Below are 15314 nucleotides of genomic sequence, written 5' to 3'. Positions count from 1 at the left end.
CTACCTCTGTTTTCAGAAGTAATAAGACCATTTGATAAGTAAAGTCAAGTCAGATGCATCTAAAAATGTTTTTTTTATTCTTTTCTCTGCAAAAGTAGTGCAGGCACAATAGTATTACTAATGCATGATGCTAACATCCAGCTCACTATGCCAAGCTATGCTCCGTAACCTCAACAGATGGTCTTCTGTCAACTAGCGCTTCTCTCTTATGAGATGCTCTTTCATCAGGGAAACACATGGATGCTCAGAAAGTGGATTATTTTATGATAGTTGCAGTTTTATAGCAAAAACCTTGTGAGGATAACATATTTTGTTTTAGTTTCAGACTGTAATTATGTTACTGTAGTAACACAGCATTATGCCTGTGAAACCCAAGCCAGTGCACCATCCATGTACCATGGCATTCTCTTATTTTCAGTGACTTGTGACAGAAGAGGAGTTTATCACAGTATATTGTGGGTTCATGTGATACTGTAAAGCTGAGCCTTTCCCATAACTATGGCAGAGTTAATGAGCAGTGTAGTCATAGAAATGCTCAGGACACAATAAATTGAAGTAGTGATATTGATAAAGATCTCTGGAGGTCTGATTGTTATACCTGTTTTCTCTTTAGTTTTGCTCTTGAAGTGTTATTTTTAGTAGTTATACACTTTAGAAAACTAAAGTAAGAGCTGTGGTGGATTTTGACATTACTTTCTCTCAAGATTTGTAGGTTTTTTGGCTGCAATATCAGATATCTGGTCTTTACAAATGAGAAATACTGGTCTGAGTTATCAACTGGTCATTATGTTGACCTACTTCTATCACATCTTTTAATGATGCTTGTTTGAAGACTAGATGTACATCAGATTATTTGTGTCCTGCAACTAATACTGTTCCTAATTTTACAAATAATACTGATGATCAATCAATTATAATTGTTTGCTGCTACATGAACTGTGGATGTAAAGTGTTATAAAAGAAAATACACAAAAATACTACAAACATTTCCAGCATTTGGGCAGAAATGCATTTGCTGTTTGATAAAATCTTATTCCACACTTGTACTCATTGTAAATCCAGCTTCAGCAGTCAATCCAGAATGAGTGGTGAGATTTGTGTGATTTATTATTTTTTTCCAGATTTGAGTTCTGATGCCCAAAGGTATGGTTACTGGTTGCATTTTCGGTGAGCTTCCTGATAAAAGCCACAGTCTTTGATGTGCCAGGTTGCAGAATGGTTGCATCAGTTCAATCCAGCCATCTAAAGTTGGCTTGCCTGTTCTCAGGGATGAGCATATTTTTTTCCATCACTTCACTCAGTTAACCAGGTCAATTTCCACTCTGTTGTATTTAGAAGTTTATAGTTTGAGGCTCCAAGTGTATCAGTCTGTTTAACTAATTCTTCATTATTAAACCTATAATATTTATAATTTGTTCATTAACCCTTTTACAGTTATTTATTAAGGGCAATGAATAACTGTACCAGACATTTTTTGTGAACTTCAGCTGCATTTGCATAACATTTTGTGTTATCAGAAGAAAATTGGTTCAAGCATGGGAACAGGATTAAATTAACATCTCCTTGTGTTTTTCACTTCGGTTCTGAAAAGAAATAACCAATGAGATTCATAAAAATAAATTCACATACATGGTGGCACACAGAGTTAAAGAAGGAAATTCTTCAGCTCGTTCTAATCCAGATCTAGTGCATCACTTCTTTATCCTGCTCTGCTGGTTGATTCCTAAATAACTTGACTTTCATGTAGCTGTGACTGATGTGTTCCTACGGGTGCTTTATAATCTTTGAGAGAGGATGATTCTCATCTGGGCTCCACCAAGCAATTTTCTTATTATCTGTTAGCATCACCGCTGTAATTAGAGAACTCAACACTTCAGGGACTTTTCAGTTTTTCAGCTTTCCTTAAAAGTTCTGCTGATAGTCAAAATATTAACAGTCAAGGGTTGAGCTTCAGAATTTGTTCACCTTTAATGAATGTTTCCCCCTAAACAGTGAAAACAAATGTCCTTTTGTGTTGTAGATACTATAGATAATTCAAAATTTACTGAAAAATCAGTTTGAGTGAATTCCTTACAAACCTCAGGGATTATTCCAATCCAAGACCTGTGTATATATAAAAATTAAAAACCAAAATAAATGAATAAATAAATAAATAAAATACAGTATTCAACAATAAAAACACAAGTTTCAAATTAACTTTCAAAGTAGTTTATTTATGTAGTGCCAATTCACTACACGTCATCTCAAGTCGCTATACAAAAATAAATCTTTTCAATTCAATTGAGCCTACTTATGCAGTTAAATGTATTTTATTATTCAATCTGGTTTCAAAGGTTTCTGTGTAAGGAAACCCAACAGATTGCAGTGAGTCATTGACTTGCTAAGCATGTAGCAACAGTAGATAATCGCTTGCTTGCATTGGACCGTTACAGTTGCTTTTGATTGACTAATATATTTGATAATTATTCTTGATGATTTTGATAATCATTTGACTAAGTGTGTAAATTGCTTGTCTTATAGTTTGTCACTGTATCATGTTAGCAAAAAAATAAAATAAAATTGCACAAAAATAAACAAAAAACAACAAATATATTAGAAATGAGTCGGAACCAAAAACTCATAAGATGTCAAAGGCCAGAGTGGGTTTTCAGAGAGGATTTACAAGCAGATAGAGAAGCCGGGTGTCTAATTTTCAAGGACAGATGGTCAGTTTCACAATATACAATGAAATAAATGTCCATAAATGTAACCTCTTCTAAAATGAACATAAAATACACTGTACTATGAGTAACAGATTACTTCAGGGGTTTTTTTAGGGTTTTTTTGATCTATGATAGGTATTATAGCTACTCTTTCAAGTCACAAAGAAATTACAACTGGGGACAACTGTTGAGCAAAGAAAAAAAATAGAATAGTAATTATTTTGATGGTTTTGTAGAACATCTGAATAATGTATGATGGCATGAATAAATTTGCATATAATTTTAAAGATCATTATTATTAGGCACAATTTATATGAAAAACAATAAACAGGCCTTTCTTTCAAACCTTTGCAAGAAAGGTTTATGTCACTATTTATGCTTTTAATGTGTGATTTCCTTCAATTTTAATTTTCCGTCTAAAATCTTTGTTGTATTTTGCAGGTGGACTAAGAGGAGCTTCTATTGTGGACTCACTGGACACGCTGTATATTATGGGACTGATGGACGAATATAATGATGCCAAGGAGTGGGTGCAGACTAGTTTGGACCTAAACTCGGTGAGTCATTTTTCTTTCTTTTCAAAAAGTGTATTTTCTTTGTTTGTTTTAATTCTATAAAGTCTATAAATACATTTCTGTGTGACTATAAATAATGGGAATGCTTTATTAAAAGTATTGAATAAAATGTTTTTTGTAGAACTCTTGAAATGTGCAGCAATATGAAAATATGAAATACTCTGTAAAATAAAATAAAACTGAAGCAGATCTGGATTGTGCAACATGACAGTGACTCAGAACATGCCAGTAAATATAAAAGAATGACTGAGAATTAAGAAATGGAAAGTCTGAGTTGATTCAAAGCCCAGATCTTGACCTCCATTGAGATGTTATGTGGTTTCTTGAAGTAGACATATCACAACTGAAATCAAGGATTGGTGTTGTTACGATCCGTCTAGGGGTGGCCAGATCATAACATGAAGGATCCATCCTCTTCAGATCCCAAGCCGCCAATACACACAAAGTTGAACATTTTATAATATAATTTATTTTAAAAAGATGTATTTTTGATTGAGATGTTACAACAAGTGGAGCATATGGCTTCAATGCCGAAACAACAAACAAAAGGAAACTATCTGAATATTAACCAACTTACCTAATTGAAAGTAAATAAACCAAAACACAAAAACTTACCTCCCTAACTAAGAAAAACATGAGAAAACTAAGGAAACAGAAACGGCAGCTCACCCCTACAAACTCCAGAACTTTACATCGTGTTAACAGACAAACAATGTGGCCGGTTGAGATGAGCTGAGGATGGATGGCAGGAAGTCCATGTCAGCAGCTTTTATATACCTTTTATATATCTCTGGGAGATCACCAATTGGACGTCACCGTCGTCTTCTAGGAGCCAATCAGAGACAGGCACCTGCACACTCATATTTGCATAATTAAGTTGACGACGCCAGTCGTAACAGGTGTGAACTTTCATCAGACTGTCAGAAGTTGGCTGGTTATTTCAGTCAAATAGGCTAAGAGTCGGTATTAGGCAGTGGAGTGTCCTCACTTATTCATTATGAGAAAATAATTTTTTATAATATTTTGTTAATTGTGCATTTTCTGTATTCAATGATTTTTTTCATAGATAAAAAATATTGTACATTTATATGTGAATATTTAGAATTTTAGAAAAAGTTCTAAAATGTGAAAGGGGTGTCCTAAGTTTTTTTTAAATGATTGTAGTTCAAAGTCTAAAAAGCCTAATGCCCACCATTTAGGAATATATTATGAGTTAGGTTTTCATTGATTAGTGCACTGGAGACATTTTCTTCCACTCAGTATTCTTAACACACTTTTTGCTAACATTTATCATTGTATTTTTAAAGATTAACAAACTTTTGGCAATGAAGAGTAATTCCTTTTTTTTTCAATGCGACAGACTTGCTGTCCCTCACTACATAAACTTAATGAACTTTTTATGAGTGGGCCTGATAGTGGCTCTATTGAGTTTTTATTGAGCTGTGTTTCTGTTCTCTAACTGCATTTGACAGTTTTCCAAAGTTCAGGATACTTCAGCAGAGATCTGAGACAGCGTCCTGTGTGGCCACAGACCACGCCGTGTTACCGACTGATGGGATTCTGAGAGTCACTGAAAGGCCTTTACGAAGCAGAAAATGTGATAAATACCACAAAGAGTGTGGAAGAGGGGCTTAAAGGATACCACAGATAGAAAAACTGTGGGAGAGACAACGATAGAAGAGGCCATGACACTTTCATTGAGAGAGTTTCTGGAGACCGGGTCAGGAGCAGCTGAGAGTTGCCAGTACAGATACCATGTTGGTTTGAGTGGAGGCCAGAGAAAGTGCCAAATAAGGCTGGTTTTTGAGTGATTCTCCACAGCCAGTCAAGTGTATCGGGTCATTTGTATGTGGTTTTGTAAGTTTAGTAGATCAGAGAGGTCATGTCTGGGCTGTGGTTAAAGAATGCAATAAAACATGGCAGTGATGTGTAATTATAACAAACATGGAGACACAAGTATTGCTGAGTGCAGTATTTTAAATTTAGGCCAGTTACTCAATCTATTCACAGCATCTTACAACAATACACTCCAAACTTTGGTTGTGCTGGCTGAGAAAATATTCCTTACTTTTAGCTGTAATTTTTATCTTGATGTGTTTTCTATTGGCTTGAGAGAGTTAACACTTTCAAAGTGTATTAAGGTTTTAAATATGTGGTTTCAGATATATCATTTCAACAATTTGAAGTTCTTTTAATGAGATGCTAGAGAAACTACTGGAGTTTCTTCAGTTATTTGAAGCACAGTGATGTTCATCATCCCACTGTTACTGTCCACTGTTGGTCAGCTAAAACAGGGATAATACGGGTTTCCTCGGCTTTATGTTCAGTTGAGCAATTCAGTATATTTATAAAGCACCAGTTCACAACAAATATCAACTCAAACTACTTTGCAAGGCAAACTGTTCCAATTTATATATGGAAATATACAATCATTATAATACATACATTCTAATTCATCTCTGGTTATATTAACAAAATATGTAAAATTCAATTCAACATGCTTATTGGAAGAATTTTCTAAAAAAAAAATAAATAAAAGGGTTTTTTTTCGTGTGGTTGTGAAACACTTAATTTTTGGAAACTACAGGAACCTCACCCATCACTCTTACGAGTTGGAAGCAACATGTCTGTTCAGCAGCTGACTGCAGGCTGAGTGCCAGATTAATTAACTTTTGCTGTCTAAAATCAACTCGTCCGGCTGAGTGCTATTTTCTAGAAATCAGAATGGCATAAATGCATAATACAAAATAAGCACTTGACTAAACTGAAACAAAACTTAGTGGGCCTTTATTCTATATTTTTACTTAAGTCTAAGTAAAAAGTAAATATTTCTACTCTTGCTTTCCTCTTTACAAGAGTAAGAATATTTGTTGCTCTTCTGCTTTTTCAAAACAGTCAATAGAACACTTAATTATCCTAAATTGGTGTGTATCATGATATAGTGAAACTCATAATTGATTTAAAAGTTTGTAAGATATCCTGATAGCAGTCAACATACTGACCCTAGCACATAATTTTTTGGGGGAATTTAATGAAAGTGTAAGAATTGTGTCCAAATCTTTATTCCAATACGGGGAACTTCTAGTTTATAATCTAAACTAAACCACTCTGGCAGTATGTTGTTTGTGCCTTATTTTTCAGAGCTCAGCAGTCTTGATTACTGCCAGTTTTTGGGTCATGACGGGATGGGTTTTATACGTTAGCTTCTACCACACACCAGAGCATTTTACATTTTATTTCTTCATAGAAAGGCAGATGTGATTTATGATTCATCTTTGAGTAAACTTATGATTGCTAACTGGTGGCTAGGAGATAGTGAGTGGGATCTGCAACACTTGCAGCCCTTGCTGAAGCAGCCACTAACAGCCGCAGTGTCACCAATCATAAAGACAGAGAGACAGATTTACAGTTCACAGTGAACTATGGCGCGAGTGTCATCTGCCATCCATCAGATTCACCCCCTCATTCCTTCACCACTAAAAGAATGACTTCCACTTTCTTTGCTCTGGGGAAGTTGGATACAACTCACAGATGACAGTATGAATTAAATCTCCAAATATGTATGTACTCTAAGGCACACTAGTATAAATGATCCGGGTTAGGGGCTGCTTAGGGCCCTGAAAGATGTGATTGCATGTTGGATTATGTTAAAATCCTATGACGGCATCTTTAAACAGTGGATAAATATGAGCTGCTGCTGTTTTTTCTCTCAGTGGATGAGCCAGTTTTACTGCGTCTCACACAAAACCCTCTGCAAACCTACAGTTTACAGTTTGCTGGTTAACAGTAAATAAATGCAACACCTCACGGACTACGCTGTCCAGAATGGCTGGTTTTGTCCAAAGATTTTCTGGATCTTTGATTAGATGTCACAACATGCTGTTTTATTATACAAACGGTAAAGCGCTACTGGCTCAATAAGCTTTCCAAGACAACTCAAGATGACTGTGATATAATCATTTTGTTTAAATGTAACTTAAGACAATTCAGTAAAAATAGTCTTTTAGAAAAATAATTTTCATTTTTATCAAAAGATGTTGTTTGTGTTCTTATTGATTTATTTTTTTAATGAGGCATTAGTGATATTTTTTTGTTGTTTACTTAGGTTACTTGGGTGTTAAAACTATAAAGTGTTTAACTCCTTTCATATTTCTGTGGGAAGTTTCTTTTCCCACATTTCTTAAATTTGGGGGGCTAATTAATTATTCTAGCAATCGTGAAATAATGTGTTTATATGGTTATCTTGCCAATTAACTTCTGTTTTATTACTGAAACTATTTCAGGAATTAGAAATAAAAGTATTAATACTCGGAGTACTTAAATCTATGGCATTGCAGTAGCATAATGATGGATGAAGTGGCAGAGCAACATTCATATGGAGGGATTTTCGTGTAGACTTTTCTTCGTAATTACATTACAGTGTCACAGGATGCAGTGAGCCAGACTGTAAAGCTTGATTCATCTGTTCAAGCTTGTCTGTCATCCAGAGCTCGACACAAACTGACAGCCGGTCTATAACTTGTTAGCGGTGAAACAAGGACATGACAGACAAGGACAGTGTTACAGTAGTAAAGAAATACAAGTATTTGGAGCAGGTTTATGTCTGTCTTTCGCTTTCTTCTAGGGCTTAGACATCAGCCTCTGCTCATTATCTCACTTAATTCAAGTTTTAAATCTAAAAGACTGATAATCTCCTACTTGTGAAACAGTGTTTAGTAAGACAAAACAACAGATTTTAAATTATTTGCATAATGAACAAATGAAATTCATCTGGATGAATCCTGACCACAGGACTGTAAGATGGTCAGCTTGATCCTCTTGCTGAATTTGAAGGAGCAGCTGTGCGTACAAACCAGATCGTTCTGATGGCTGACCCTCTTATCAGAACAAAAGAAGCTGCTGCATGTTTCTGCCACATTTTATAGCAAGCTGTGGTTGCATAAATACTCGATAATTGTGTGGGAACATCTTCACATAGCAAATTTATTTGATTAATAGTAAGTGCTTTAAGAGCAATTTTTCACTTCAGTTTAAAAGTTTTTGTCTGGGTCAGGAGTTGCTCTCTTGGAGCTTGTTAAACTTGATCTAATTAAATAAAAAGAAAATTAACGAAGACTCTAAAACTGTACCTTATATCTCCATTCAGATTTTATTACTCATTTGCATTAAGGCTCAGCTCTTCTCATTTTATTGTGAACTGTATTTGATCAGGGTCTCACTTGAGTAGAGTCAAATTATTGCACCCTAAAATTACTGTTTGAGGTCATGAATGTTTGAGAAGACTCAGTTCACAGAGGTCTTAATCCAATGGAAAGCAGCCTGTAAGCGGATCAGAGGAGGAAATTGTAAAAAGCAAGACAAGGATGGAAATATTTTAAGTCAGAACATTTTTTTTATCCCCACTTCATATTAAAAACTCTATTCATTCATTGTCTGAGTGTAATAATTGTCTAATGCTATGACATTTTAATAAATTTGGATCAGGGGCTATTAAAAACAAACGTCCGTAGTGTATTGAGACCATATTCATATTTTTGTAGTGATTTAACATTTGCTTCTAACATTCATTGGTAGTTATTTAAACTTTATCATATTAACATTGTTGATTATATTTAGAGCCTTCCATAATTTGGGTCTTTTATTATGTTTTGGATTTTTGTTAAGTTTGCTCTATTTTGCCAATTAAGGAAGATAAGGAGATGCGTTCAGTGACCCTTTCTTTTTAGTGTTCTTTTTATAATCTATTCAAGTCAAGTAATTTTTTAATTACAATTCCCCTTCTGACTCTTGCCTTTTTTAAATCATTCAGTTGTACTTTTTTTTGAGTTATCACCTCCTTACTGTTGGATCGTAGTGTTCCCTACAGTTATTCTTCCCATCTGTTCAACTCTTAATGCCTCAATGTCATCAGCTGTGGATTTGGCTTAATGTTGGAAATACTTTAGGAGTGATTATGGTTTTCTTTCTCTGCATTTTTTGTTGTTGCACATGTAATTTTAGTAACTCTTGCTTCCAATCTGCTTGTCTCCTGTCTACTCCCTGCATCTGGAACCTCTCTTTACCACAACCACATAACAAAGGCTGTCATTTACATGAGGAGGCTGAATGCTGGGACAATATTGTAGTAGCCAGAGTATTTTTAAAGCTTTGGCATTTTCATCATCTTACCCTTTCATAACGAAGTCTGCAAAAAAAGCCACCACTTTAACAAGCTCATTAGGATCCAAGGCTCTTGTGTCCAAGCTTTGCAGCTTAAAGCGACAGGGCATTTCTGGGATCTTATTTTTTTTTTTGTCAGTAACAATATTCAAAAAAACAAATGTTAGCTAGAAATTTGATTTTCTTTGTCTTATTTTTATTCCTAAATGAGAACTCATGAGATTTTTTGCCAGATTGAAATGCAGTTTTTTATATCTGTCTTTTTCCCAATACACTATTCAGGTGCATGTAAAATGACCTAATTTGGCTTAATTAGCATTGACGAAACCCTCACCTTATTAAAATAATTTATACTGTCTTGTTGGAAAGTGAAATTGTGATAGGAAGACAGATGACTTAAAGTTTTGTAAGCTATTTAGCCACTGTCACTAAATAGCAATGCCAAAGTTTGCGTCCTGGTGCTCTTTCCATTCAGATTATGAAATCTATTCATTAGGGCTACATAATATATTGTAAATGCATTGTTATTGCTATATAACTGGGCACGGTACTTAACCTCATATTATTTATTGCTGTTTAAAAGGCAAACTTTGGTTCACACTTGGCACAAAATGCCTAAGACTGTAGAAGTACAAAAACCAATGGAAGAATCATAAGAAAAAGATGAGAGAGAAAGGAGTGAGGAAAATAGTTGGACTTATCAGAAGTATTATTGTTATTATTGAAATGCAGTTTTTTATATCTGTCTTTTTCCCAATACACTATCGCAATAATTGGATTTATTAATATCTGCTGTTACACGTTTTTATTTCTAAGATAATGGTTGAACTTTTCTTTCTTTTTGCTAGTGAAAACTAAAATTGTAAAACTAAAAGTGCTTAATTTTTAAGTTTGTAGAGATGATACTGAATTTAGAATTTGATTTTTACTATAGTTATAAAAACAAAGAACGGGGATATCATTGATCCTTTTGTTATGAAGATCACAAGCTGAGTCTTGCTGAAAAACTGCAGTAATTAGACTGAAATTATTATATGAATATGATTTATTAAAAAAACATTGATTGGAAAAGAAACAACTAAAATGTGTTGTTACACACCTAGTTTTATCCCATTTTCTTTTTTATATGTGATTTATGTTCATAAATAAAGAGCAGGTTAGCTGATCCGGATTGATAATAGTTATGCTTTACATGTTATCAGAACAGTCATTTCCTTTTAAGTTGCTTTTTTATTGTTTTATCCTGCAGTCTAAAATAGCCATCCTACATAAAACATTGGGTATATAAAAAAGTCTTCACAGCCTGTATGCTGATTTCTTTGTCTTTACCGCTGACTTATTATAAAGGCAATAAAACAATCTATTTCTTTTCTGGGTGTTCTGTGATGTTAGCCTCCAGGCTGTATAATAAATACTGTATATGCTGATGTGTTAAAAGTGCTCTCACACTGAGTAATCAGAACATTTGCACACATTTCCTCTGTGAAATTCAGGCTGTTGGGATGTCACAGTTGTTCCTGTATATAGATTAAAGATTTCCCATCAGGATTTTACGATTCTCATGAAGCCTCTTCAGCATAACTAGAACTACTCTGGCAATAATTTTTGAGACATAGTGATTAAATATTGTCTGAAAATTCATTCAGGCTTTTATTTCCAAATCTAAGATCAGCAAACATGAAATCTCATGGGTATTTTTGAGTATTCTTGAGGATGCATGGAGATCTTCTGTCTGTTTTTTCTGATGAAATGTGTTAATCCTAAAAGAAAACATTTATATTTATTGTCAAGAAAGTCTAAAGAGGGACTCCAGTGTGAAAAATTGACTGAATTGAATCTGAATAGAAAAAAAAAAAATGTCCCTCTATGGGGTCCAGTGATTAATATTGTAACGTATAATAATGTTATCAACAATGAATATACCTCATAGCACTTAAAACGTGAATATGCAGCGTTTTCATACCAGGGTTAATACAAATTAACCCAGGTATGAAAACGGTTTCCTTTCTTGGAGGGAAATGTTGGAATGTCCTTGGTGAAAAGGTTGCAGCTAGACCTGCAGCATAACATATGGTTGTTTCAGCCTGAAATATCTCATTATTTATATTCTCATATGATGGTAATTTGAACTGAACCAAACTGGTTAGTTTTATGGTTTTCAGTGATAAAGCAAAATATGTTATTTGATATATATATACTGTATATGCATACAAAATATGTTATTACCAGAGAAATCTGCTAAAGTTCGATAGTGAAAGAAGGAACAAGAGTTGAGTCTATCTCATCAAATTGTGGTGGTGTTTGTATATTAACAGAAGTGAAGAACTTTGCTTGAGGCATCTGCTTAAGTGTAAAAACAGTTTTATGACATTCAGATAAAGAGCAGCAGCAACAACACCAAAGAGCAACCAAGGTTTGTTTCTAACAGTAGCCTATTCTTAGACTCTAGTTATCTTTGATCTTTTTAGAAGAATGATTCCAGTAGGGTTTTGTGTTGTTGCTGCTGTCGTTTTGTTTTAAAAAAGGGATGCTGGAGCAGGAGGCCAACTTGTATTTTTTATTTATCCAGAAAAAAAATCTGGCTTTCATGCTGGACAAGCTCTCAGAAACGCTTGGTGAGAGATTGTATTAAGAGATTTCAGATTCCTGACAAAATCTGTCTGATAACTTCATAATGCAGTTGTCACTGGCGTGTTGGAACTAAATCCCAACACGCTAGTGACAGGAATGCAGAGAACCATTCTGCTGTCTTTTTTAGCCAACCATATTAAAATGTGTAGGACATTTCCAAATGTTCTTTAGAAAAACAAAAACCTTTCATGTTGGTTGATTTACAGCCACTGTAAATCCGTTGTCCCCAGTTGATTTCATCTTGACTCGGAATGGCAGCGTTTTTTAAAGATTGATCACATTTCTGAGAAAGACCTTCAGTGTTTCTTCTTTTCTGTCTAAAAACTGGCTTGATTTCTATATTAAATCAAACCAGTTTTTATCTCTCTACATGAGCAGTTATTCTGTAAATGTGTTCCCACATAAGGATGTGATTTAGTGCCGTTAGAAATGGTAGCAATGAGACCTGTAGCCAGGTAGTTGTTTACCTCCACGGAACTGTTTTTCTGACCCCTCCTGACCTCTTGTCTGCTTTAAACGAGACTGCACTTGCTCCCAGTCATGAAGGCGTCTGAAGAGAAACGGTGTCATTTGCAGCGTCAAGAGATTGTTTCTGCAAAGACGCCACGCCACTGAGCTGAGGTCGAGCTGAGCTGACATTCTGTCTCGGAATGTGGCGGCAGAGGACATTTTGCATGATGCATTGTTGTGTTTGCTCACAGCATGTTTATAATTCATGCACTCCTCTGCCAGATTATATACCAAATGTTTATCCTTGATTCTCACTTGTACACATCATTTCAAAAATACAAATAGCTTCAAATGTAAAAAAATTGTGTTTGGCATATCACAGTTTTTAAATGTGAATGTTGCTGCATAAATAATGGATTGAAGGTGACATCAAAACAGCAGCAAGATGGTAAAAAAAAAAAAAAAAGAGGAGTTGGAGCTGTTGGCGTGTACACGCAGCTGCTGATGCAACTCTGATGATATAAACAAAAATGGCTACTACAAAATAATAATTTAACTTATTCATGGAAAGAAACTGAAATTTGCAAAAAATATCAGCTTCAATAAACCTCATGAAAATAAATTTATTTTGATAAAGGGGTGGATTAGCACATATAAAGAGCTCTCTTTGTAAGGTAAGCGTTACTAAAAGATTAAACGTTAGAAAGAGGATTGTTTGTTTTTACTGTGTTTAAATATATCTGGATATCCGTGGCCATGTGTTATATATAATCAGTATAAATCCAGAAGGTCAGAAGGCAGTTTTTGTCCTCCTCTCATCTTCGTAGTTTGGAATCAAGCAGCCTCCAGTGTCGGAGAGGAAAAGTGAAGGATGCTGCTCAGTCAGCAAGGCCGGATACAGTGGGAGGTGTGTACAGTATGTGATGAGAGATGGAAGCAGGTAGTCGCACACAGAGTCATGAAGAAGGATGGACTGCAGCAGGGTGAATAATAACTCCGGAGTGAGAGCATAGCAATGTCCCATGAGGCGTGCGCATTATCATAGACGATGTGGTGGGGAGGCCGCTGGATTCCCCAGGAGGAAGCAGAAACATGTACACACCAAGCTGCTTGCTCTGATTCTGTGTTTGTGTCTGTTTGCGTCTGCAAATGTATAAAAAGAGAAAATCGGCTGAAAGAGAAGGATATGGAGTCCTGGGCTGGGTCGTATATCAGCTATAATTTATCACCCGGGTGGTATTTGATTAATTATTCATCATGCTGTTACTACACAAAGTAAAGCATTTAGTGGAGGTTTATGGTGTAAATACAGTTTTCTCTCCATGCACCTAGTTGATAATGTTTAGGGAGATCCTATATGCTTGTTAAATACTGGGATTTTAAGGATAAATGCCATGAAAGAAAAATAAACTGAATCATACGTTTGGATATTCTCACAATAAACTAGTGGCCCAAATTAGTGTCTCTATGCTCAGACCATTAAACCACACTCTATTGATTTGAGACAAAATTAGGCATTCACTGTGGCTAGGCAGAGGTTTTAAAAATGCATTGTGAGAATTTAACTAGACTGCAGCACATAGATTGATGTATTTCAGCTGATACCCATTACTGTCCGCCTGTCAATTAAAATGTTCTGTGTAAAATGTTGAAAGTAGCTTGCTTTAATTTCAATTCCCACTAAAAAACACTTCAGAAAAGATTCTCAGCTCACTGACGTGGTACTTGTTGATGAAAAAAAAAGAATTTCCACAAAAGCTCTAGCTTTCTAGATAAAAAAAAAACATTTCATGTCTCTTTTCTGCAAAATAGACAGTTTGGTCTAAATTGTCTTCTCTTTCAACAGTATTCACTCTCAAATAGTGCAGATTAATCACATGCAGGAGAAAAATGGCTGCCTTAAGCCTATGAAGTAAAAATAGTATTTCTAATTTCGAAGTTCTCCAACTAGTGTTAACTAGTTGACACTCATGTCCCTTTCATGAGTTGAATTTTGCTCTGGGAAATGGTCACAACAGACTTCAAATAAGAACACTTTATCCAAAGTTGTATGAGTATTGCATACAGAAGATGTTGTTAATTTCCACTTGATTATTGACTTCTTCTCTAGAAAAACACAGTGTCCATTTGGTAAATGGCCTCCCCCCCAAAAATTATTTTTTTTGTTTTTATTACTTTTTAAAGTTTGCATTCTTCTCCTATTCAGGCTCTCTTCCCATGGCCACAGCATTTTTGTGACAGGTTGAAATGACATTGTTACCTTTGGCTTTTGTAATTTACATTTTTTATTATAGATACTGTTCAGTTATTTAATCAGGCTATGAACTGAACAGTTTAACGACGTAATACTCATAAATCATTTATGGTGTGAAAGCTGGGCTTCTCTGCTTGGTGAAATTAATTTTGAGATAAGTTACACTCAGTTCATCTATCCTCTCCAGTAGCAGACATAATTTCTGAGATGGCTACCATTTTTATAGCAGGATTTGCAACAGACAAAGAGTTGCACATAAGAGCTGCACTTTTTGGATATCAACATGTAGAATGTTAATATTGCTATACAACTCTAGTAGTAAAAAAGCAATGGTTCAACATTTTCCTGTTTTTGTTCCATCATTTCAATTTCCACATCATTTTCTGTGAGCTTTTGCACTAAACATATTTATTGTTGGCATTGTGGACAATTAAGGTTTCTTCAACGGTGCTAAGTTTGTGCTTAAATTGTGTGCAGTTTGCTCTGCTGCACGGGCAGAGATTAGAGTAACGTGATCAGATTGGTCCATTTCATGATTTCTGT

The 15314-nt window shown here is 35.0% G+C and overlaps 1 protein-coding gene across 2 annotated transcripts in view; it reads left to right on the top strand.

Moving 5' to 3' along the window:
- Positions 1–15314, top strand: part of LOC114141878 (mannosyl-oligosaccharide 1,2-alpha-mannosidase IA) — a 208692-nt gene that overhangs the window by 121830 nt on the left and 71548 nt on the right. For both annotated transcript variants that reach the window (XM_028012751.1, XM_028012752.1), the window contains exon 3: positions 3144–3259. In XM_028012751.1, coding sequence (XP_027868552.1) covers positions 3144–3259 — 116 coding nt within the window. The remainder of the gene's footprint in view (positions 1–3143; positions 3260–15314) is intronic.

This window comes from Xiphophorus couchianus, chromosome 3, assembly GCF_001444195.1.
Source record: "Xiphophorus couchianus chromosome 3, X_couchianus-1.0, whole genome shotgun sequence".
In the NCBI taxonomy this organism is placed as follows: Eukaryota; Metazoa; Chordata; class Actinopteri; order Cyprinodontiformes; family Poeciliidae; genus Xiphophorus; species Xiphophorus couchianus.
Note: the sequence above shows the minus strand (reverse complement) of the source record. Positions and strands in the feature narration are given on the sequence as shown.